Raw genomic sequence first — 8911 nt, forward strand, 5'->3', positions numbered from 1 at the left:
TTTTACCAGTGTGACACTGTAAAACCCTCAGTCAGCAAGGGCACTGACACATGCAGCGCAATGCCCAGTGAGACAGCTTCTAGTGACTGGGCTCTCCATCAGCCCCCGAGCCTCAGCACTGACCCCTCAGCCTTTCCAGCAGCAGCTCAAACCCTATCCTGTTGCAGAGGTCATCACGGACCTGAGCCAGTGCATTGCTCTCTGCTAACAGCATTTACTGAGGCTGCTGCAATTGGAGACAGCGTTTCATCCACTCTGATAAAATCTGGAAAATGCTGGAAATCTGTGATAGCTGCGAAATATACCAGAGGTCCAGTACACATCCTCAAACATCAATGTCTTTACTGCAGACTTTAACCCTTCGGTTTTCTCAGTAGGCAGTAACAGACTGGCACAATGTGGTTGTTGTGTGTCTGGTAGGGTGAAGCTGTGACCCAGCTGTTGACATCTCTTCCCGTGGGAGAAGGAGGGGAGAGTGGAGACAGACCCATTCCCAGGAAACCTCAAAACCCTCCTCCCAGTGCTTCCTTTCTTTTTTTCTGTATTTTAGTGTTGGATTTGGCAAGTTAATTTATTTAATGAGTTTAAGGCCTCTATTGATGGATGATGATGATGATGATGCATTGTGTGCCACCCTGATTTCATTTATAGAAAGAGAAAAGGAAGGAAGAAGCAGTGAGTGAAACTGTTGAGAACGGTGTCAGTGATACACCAACACGAGTGCCTGTATCAGGTGTGACTGAATCCCGTGAGTCACACACAACCCCGAACCGGGAAACACAGGCAGACAAGACGTGTGAGTGAAACCATCCCAGCCTCTCATCTAGAAGTGTCTCCGTTACTCTAATGCAAAGTCATTCTATTAGTTGGATTAATTTTTGGGAATGTCCTGCTGGTTATGCACAGCCAGCAGTATTCCAGGCGGAATTTGCTCAGCTTTAACTTTGGGTCGCAGATGATTGTGAGATCAGACCCAGGTGCTGTATTCAAAGAAACGCAGTTCACTACAATCATATACAGAGACCCCAAAACCCCAGTGAGCCTGGCTGGTGGCCTCCAGAAGCAACACATAGAAGCCAAGTGGAGGCACGGGTTCCCTGTACCACAGACAGAATCAGAGATGGCTGCCTGCCAGGGGAGACTAAACCATGTGGTCTGAAACTGGGTGTCTTATATCCGAGTTGTTGGTTTGTGGGACACCACTCGTGATGGGTGGGGGCGGGAGGGTGTGTTTGGAGAGAGCCCACCTAGGTGGGGGAGGGGGTATTGGGGGAGAGGCTGGCCTGGGTTGGGTGTGGGGGTATTTGGGGAGGGCCTAGCCTGGGTTGGGTGTGGGGATGTTTGGAGAGAGTCTGTCCTAGGTTGGGTGTGGGGGTGTTTGGGGAGAGTCTGGCCTGGGTTGGATGTGGGGGTGTTTGGGGAGAGTCTTTCCTGGGTTCAGTGTGGGGGTGTTTGGGGAGAGTCTGGCCTGGGTTGGGTGTGGGGGGGTGTGGGGAGAGTCTGGCCTGGGTTGGGTGTGGGGGGATGTGGGGAGAGTCTGGCCTGGGTTGGGTGTGGCGGTGTTTGGGGAGAGTCTGGCCTGGGTCCAGTGTGGGGGTGTTTGGGGAGAGTCTGGCCTGGGTTCAGTGTGGGGGTGTTTGGGGAGAGTCTGGCCTGGGTTGGGTGTGGGGGGATGTGGGGAGAGTCTGGCCTGGGTTGGGTGTGGGGATGTTTGGGGAGAGTCTGGCCTGGGTTGGGTGTGGGGGTGTTTGGGGAGAGTCTGGCCTGGGTTGGGTGTGGGGGGATGTGGGGAGAGTCTGGCCTGGGTTGGGTGTGGGGATGTTTGGGGAGAATCTGGCCTGGGTTCAGTGTGGGGGTGTTTGGGGAGAGTCTGGCCTGGGTTGGGTGTGGGGGGATGTGGGGAGAGTCTGGCCTGGGTTGGGTGTGGGGATGTTTGGGGAGAGTCTGGCCTGGGTTCAGTGTGGGGATGTTTGGGGAGAGTCTGGCCTGGGTTGGGTGTGGGGGGGTGTGGGGAGAGTCTGGCCTGGGTTGGGTGTGGGGGTGTTTGGGGAGAGTCTGGCCTGGGTGGGTGGAGGGCCTGTTGATTCCCCTTTGGTGACTGTTTCCCAATTGGGTGATTGTTGTTAATTTGTGTATGGAACACTTGCTGTCCTTTGTGTCTCAGACTGATACAATCGCCCTTCTCTTTCCAGATTGAATCTCATAAGCTGACTTTCCGTGAGACGGCCAAATCTCGTACTGATCATGGTGCAGAAATTGTCTACAAATCTCCTACTGCTTCCACTGAAGGCTCCCCACGCCGACTCAGCAATGTGTCCTCTACCAGTAGCATCAACATGGTGGAGTCTCCACAGCTTGCTACACTTGCTGACCAGGTTTCAGCCTCCCTGGCTAAGCAAGGTTTGTGACTGTTGCTTCGAAGCCTCTTCTTCCTTCACAGCAGTCTGCAGGTGTCTAACATGAACTGGTGTCGGACCATCCTGAGCCCTCTCTGTCTCACTCCTTGCACTGTCCTCTGAAGCATTCAGTCCGGCTACACTGAAATATCTGGCCATTTACAGACAGTGGTGCTTTGTTGTCTTTTGTATGGCCTTCCACATCCAGTGTGTTTACTCCTGATCTACAATCCTCTTAGTTTTGTGAGAAGGCACGCACTCTACAGATAGTCTGTTCCTTTATTTAGAAATGTAGGGGTCCAAGTACAGAAATCACTCAAATCTAGTAGACAGGTAGAAAAAAATTTTTAAAGATTGACGGAACTTTGATCTTTGTCTCACGGGCTGAAATACAAACAGGTAGAAGTTATGCCACAGTTGTTTAAAGCTATGATTAGACCACATTTGGAGTACTGCATCCCATTCTGGACACAGTACCTCAGGAAGGATAGATTGTCATTCGAGGGGGTGCAGTGCAGGTTCACCAGAGTGAGACAAGGGCTAGACTGGTTGCATTGTGAGGAGGGGTTACACAGATTAAGCTTCTATTCCCTTGAATGTAAAAGATTAAGGTGGTGCCTAATTGAGGCTTTTAAAATGATTAAAGGATTTGAAAGAATAAATAAAGACAAATCATTTCTTCTGGTGCTGGAGTCCAGAACAAGGGGGCATGGTGTTCAGGGGTGATGTCAGCCAGCGCTGTGTAGTGGAAATCTGGAAAACTCTCCATCAAAAACCTTTTGAGGCTGGGGATGAACTGATCATTTTAAAACTCAGATTGATCGAATTTTGTTAAGCAGGAATGTTAAGGATTACAAAACCAAGGCTGGGTAAATGGAATTCAGATACAGATAGGAAATGATCCAATTGAATGGGGCAACAGCCTAAAGGGACTCCTTCTGTTCTACGTTCCCTGTTGTGTGGCTCTCTCTGCCTTTCCTTGCTCCGCTCAGAGTGCAAATGGGAAAAGCACCAGGAAAATGATGTGCAGAGAATGCACCCAAATTTGTGGGCTTTGCTGCCAAGGCCCAAGTTCCTGTCACAGATGCCAGGATGGAAAATGATTCTCTGTGAATCCTGTAACCTCGATATGTTGGTGTGTTCCAACACTCCTGTTGGTATTTTCATTATTTGACCCTGACAACTTTGCTCCATGTCTGTTTTTTGGACTGCACCATGATTTTGTACTTTTTGTATTTTGTGTGAAGAAAAGCTTCCTGACATCACCTCTTTATGGCCTGTCTCTATTGTAAGGTTCTGCCCCCATCTTGTAGACTCCCCACAAGCAGAAATAGTTTCTCTCCATCCACGCGATTGAATACTTTAATCATCTTAAACACCTCCATTAAGGCATACTTAACCTTCTAAAGTCAAGGGAATACAAGCCCTAATTCATGCAACCAGTCCTCTTAATTTAACCCTTTTAGTTCCTATGTTATTCCAGTTACTGTGGTAAATTTAATGAGCTAAGAAGCTGTGGTGAATGTCAAAATGTTCTGCCCATGGGAACCTCAGATTTGTTGCTCCTCAAATTCAGCAGAGGTCAATCAGGGGCCAGCAGCCAGATAAGCCCAGACCCCACTGGCCCCCTCCCCACCCCCCAAAATAGGGTCAGACCCCACCCTCCCCAGAAAGGCTCAGATCCCCCCAAAACATGCCCATGCCCCTCCCTCCCCCAAGCAGACCCAGAAACCCCAATGCCAGACATGCCCAGATGGCCCCACCAGACAGGTTGCCCCCCTCCCATATGAGACAGGCCCAGACCACCATCTCCCACAACCCCAGCCCTCAAAGAGAAGCCAACTAACCCCCATATACATAAGAGGTACCACAAAGGGCATTAGTAGAGCATTCCTGGATTCGCATTCTCTGGAGGCCAGAGCAATGGTTATTCAGGATCTCTCCCCTCAGGGCGTTAACTTTTTGGGTTAGAGACAAGGGTGAGGTTGATGAATTCAGAGAGCTGTGTATGAGCCCACTCCCTAGATGAGGGCAGCTCTGTGTGTTAATGTACCTCAAAACTTAATTTACAAATTTCCCTGTTCAGTTTTGTTTGATGAGACTTGCCCAGTCAATCTCTCTCCACTGCCTTTCTCTCCTCCCGTTCTCTCCCTTCCCCTGCATTCTCCTCTTTTCCCCTCAGCACTCCCCTCCCTACAGCTCCACTCCCCTCTCCTCTTCTCCCCTCCACTCCCTACACCACTCTTCCTCTCCTCCCCTCACCACTCCTCTCCTCCCCTCACCACTCCTCTCCTTCTCTCTCCTCCCCTCTCCTCCACCTCTCCTCCCCTCTTACCCACTTGCCCTTCCATCCCTTCCTCTCCCCTCCACTCCCCTCTCCTCTCCTCCCCTCCCCTCCACTCCCTACACCACTCTTCCTCTCCTCCCCTCACCACTCCTCTCCTCCTCTCTCCTCCCCTCTCCTCCACCTCTCCTCCCCTCTTACCCACTTGCCCTTCCATCCCTTCCTCTCCCCTCCACTCCCCTCTCCTCTCCTCCCCTCCCCTCCACTCCCTACACCACTCTTCCTCTCCTCCCCTCACCACTCCTCTCCTCCTCTCTCCTCCCCTCTCCTCCACCTCTCCTCCCCTCTTACCCACTTGCCCTTCCATCCCTTCCTCTCCCCTCCACTCCCCTCTCCTCTCCTCCCCTCCCCTCCACTCCCTACACCACTCTTCCTCTCCTCCCCTCACCACTCCTCTCCTCCTCTCTCCTCCCCTCTCCTCCACCTCTCATCCCCTCCTCTCCCCGCCCCTCCCCTTTCCTCCATATCTCCTCCCCTCCCCTCCCCTCCTCTCTCTCCTCCCATCTCCTCCACCTCCTCTCCTCTCCCCTCCCCTCCTCTATCCTTCCCCCTCCAGTCCCATCTGATTCTATTTCCTATTTGACAATCAGTCCACATTAGCCAGGTTTCCTTGGATAAAGACCCACTGATTGAAGCTGGATTATAATAAATATTGGGTTCCAGGTCACTACTAGTTTTTAATAAGTTGAGACAGTCCACTACTGACAGCTGAAAAGGGGGTGTCATCTATAACTCAGTTGAACGTTGGTAAGATTTTAGAGTCCATTATTAAGGATGAGATTTCATAATACTTGGAAGTGCATGGTAAAATAGGGCAAAGTCAGCATGGTTTCATCAAGGGGAGGTCATGCCTGACAAATCTGTTAGAATTCTTTGAGGAGGTAACAAGTAGGTTAGACAAAGGAGAGCCAATGTATGTTATCTACTTGGACTTCCAGAAGGCCTTTGACAAGGTGCCGCACAGGAGGCTGCTCAGTAAGATAAGAGCCCATGGTGTTAGAGGCAAGGTACTAGCATGGATAGAAGATTGGCTGTCTGGCAGGAGGCAGAGAGTGGGGATAAGGGGGTCCTTCTCAAGATGGCGGTCGGTGACTAGTGGCGTTCTGCAGGGGTCAGTGTTGGGACCACAACTTTTCACTTTATACATTAATGATCTAGATGAAGAAACTGAGGGCATCCTGGCTAAGTTTGCAGATGATACAAAGATAGGTGGAGGGACAGGTAGTATTGAGGAGGCAGGGAGGCTGCAGAAGGATTTGGACAGGTTAGGAGAATGGGCAAAGAAGTGGCAGATGGAATACAACGTGGGGAAGTGTGAGGTCATGCACTTTGGTAGGAAGAATAGAGGCATAGACTATTTTCTAAATGGGGAGAGAATTCAGAAATCTGGAGTGCAAAGGGACTTGGGAGTCCTAGTCCAGGATTCTCTTAAGGTTAACTTGCAGGTTGAGTCGGTAGTTAGGAAGGCAAATGCAATGTTGGCATTTATTTCGAGAGGACTAGAATATAAAAGCAGGGATGTGCTGCTGAGACTTTGTAAGGCTCTGGTCAGAGCACATTTAGAATATTGTGAGCAATTTTGGGTCCCATATCTCAGGAAGGATGTGCTGGCCCTGGAGAGGGTCCAGAGGAGGTTCACAAGAATGATCCCAGGAATGAAAGGCTTAACATATGAGGAACGTTTGAGGACTCTGGGTCTATACTCGATGGAGTTTAGAAGGATGAGGGGGGATCTGATTGAAACTTACAGAATACTGAAAGGCCTGGATAGAGTGGACGTGGGGAAGATGTTTCCATTAGTGGGAGAGACTAGGACCCGAGGGCACAGCCTCAGAGTAAAGGGAAGACCTTTTAGAACAGAGATGAGGAGAAACGTCTTTAGCCAGAGAGTGGTGAATCTGTGGAATTCATTGCCACAGAAGGCTGTGGAGGCCAGGTCATTGAGTGTATTTAAGACCGAGATAGATAGGTTCTTGATTGGTAAGGGGATCAAAGGTTACGGGGAGAAGGCGGGAGAATGGGGTTGAGAAACTTATCAGTCATGATTGAGTGGCGGAGTAGACTCGATGGGCTGAATGGCCTAATTTCTGCTCCTATGTCTTATGGTTTATGATCACAATCTGAACTTTTTGTTGCTCTCTGATTCAACATTCCACCTGACAGTCCGAGTGTAACTGCAGGCTGTTCCTGGACTGGCTCTCTGAATACCTGACTGTTCCTGGCTCTGTATACCTGACTGTATACCTCTCTGTATACCTGACTGTGTACTCTCTATATACCTGACTGTATGCATCCCTGTATACCTGACTTTTCCTCCTCTGCATACATGACTGTATACATCTGTATACCTGACTGTATGCCTCTCTGTGTTCCTGACTACTCCTAGCTCTGTATACCTGACTGTGTACTCTCTGTATACCTGACAATTCCTGACTCTGTACACCCGCCTGTATACCTCTCTGTATACCTGACTGTTCCTGGCTCTATATACCTGACTGCACAGTCTCTGTATACCTGACTCTATATCTCTCTGTATACCTGACTATTCCTGGCTCTCTGTATACCACACTGTATGCCTGCCTGTATACCTGACGCAGTAAAGGGTCTGTGTATTGCTGGCACCCAATGAAACTGAACCTCTATGAACTCTTTGATCTGTAGTGTTATTGGCCTATGTTTCTCAGCCTGGGTTTCAGAAGCAGTCTGTATTTATTATGGATTCCCACTGTTTAGTCTCTGCTGCAGTAGATGAGGTTGATGCTGAAGTTTAATCCACTCTGTACCTCACTCTATTTCATTGGTTAATGTGGACAAGGGTCAAGTGGGCCTGGGAGGATCTCAAAGACACTTTTCACAAAGTATGTAGTTCATTCTCTCCAATTATGATTTGAAATTAATCCCCCCTCTCCACCCCAAACCCCACACACACACACACACACACACTGATGGGCAATTTCCCTTCTGAGGTGCATAGCTCGAATTGGGAAATTACCTGTCTCGGGAATAATTGCCCCCGATGGCATGATTTTTCTCTGGTGCTGGAGGGAGGAGGCGTGTGAGGGATGGAATTGGGCCCGCGACCCCTCGACACAGATTGGAGGCGGCCACTGGGACTGTCACGTGTAGAGGCGTGTTGGTTAAAAGGCCTGCCTCATTTTTCTAGGACTTCGCCCTATTTGCCTTGTTAAATATTAGGCCCTCTAGCCCTCACCCTCACACCCACTTCCCACTCACACCCCATGCCCCATGCATGCCAATCTATGCCCCATGGCCCCTTATACCCTCTATCCAATCTAAAGCCAACTCATGCCCTCCACCATTTGTCCTTACACCGTCCAACCCTACTCACCCAGGACCCATCATGGGCAGACCTGAGGAGCTATGTTGAGATGAAATAAAATAAGGATCTATTACAGCTTTCAGTATAACAAATAAACACCCCTAATCATGAAAGCCCATTCAAAACTTTAAAAGTCCCTCAAGTACTTAATCCCTTATCAGACCAAACAGACTTATAATCATAACCCCACATCAAAGACAGCTATTCCTTTAGAAACCTCTTTGAGCTGTCAAGTAAATTGTGAACCTACAACCCCCCTGCTGGGATAATTGTAGGTTATGGAAAGCAGCCAACCAATGATAGCCCGTGGAGTAATGTCAACAAACAGCTATTGTAACTACTGGATTAGTTTTTTCTTCAACCCTCACTGACACAGAGACTTTTTTTAAAAGGTTGGGACTAAAAATCTTGACAGCTTGACAGGTCTACATACCTTGTCCACCCTTCAAGAGCATTTATGTCTCCTTCAAAAATATCGTGAATCCCACAGTGTGGGTTAAGGCCCAGATGACAGTGAAAATGAGGTAAGATTGAACTCAGCAGAATTCAAGTAACCCTGCTGAGTTCGAGGTTCCCTCACGTGCGAGTCATACCCAAATCTTTCTCAAATCTTTCCCACGCCGGCAAAAATGGGATCTGTATGAAATGGAAGCAGGACATCCAGATGTGGATCCTGTCTACCATTTTTAAAGATCCACAGAGTCTCAACGACTCTGCGGTAAACCGGCCCAATATATGCCATAGGTGAAGAAGCTGGGGCATTAGTGTGGGTTCCCTTCATAAACCACACACGCAAACTGATCCACTGATCTCCCTGTCTACTGATATCTC

General features: G+C 49.2%; 1 protein-coding gene across 1 annotated transcript in view; it reads left to right on the forward strand.

Moving 5' to 3' along the window:
• maptb (microtubule-associated protein tau b) overlaps positions 1 to 4264 on the forward strand; it is a 134622-nt gene extending 130358 nt beyond the window's left edge. The window contains exons 14-15 of the mRNA XM_078529889.1: positions 652 to 796; positions 2193 to 4264. Coding sequence (XP_078386015.1) covers positions 652 to 796; positions 2193 to 2197 — 150 coding nt within the window. The 3' untranslated portion in view covers positions 2198 to 4264. The remainder of the gene's footprint in view (positions 1 to 651; positions 797 to 2192) is intronic.
• The last annotated feature ends 4647 nt before the right edge of the window (positions 4265 to 8911 follow it).

Source organism: Cetorhinus maximus, chromosome 25 (genome assembly GCF_964194155.1).
Source record: "Cetorhinus maximus chromosome 25, sCetMax3.hap1.1, whole genome shotgun sequence".
NCBI classification, from domain to species: Eukaryota; Metazoa; Chordata; class Chondrichthyes; order Lamniformes; family Cetorhinidae; genus Cetorhinus; species Cetorhinus maximus.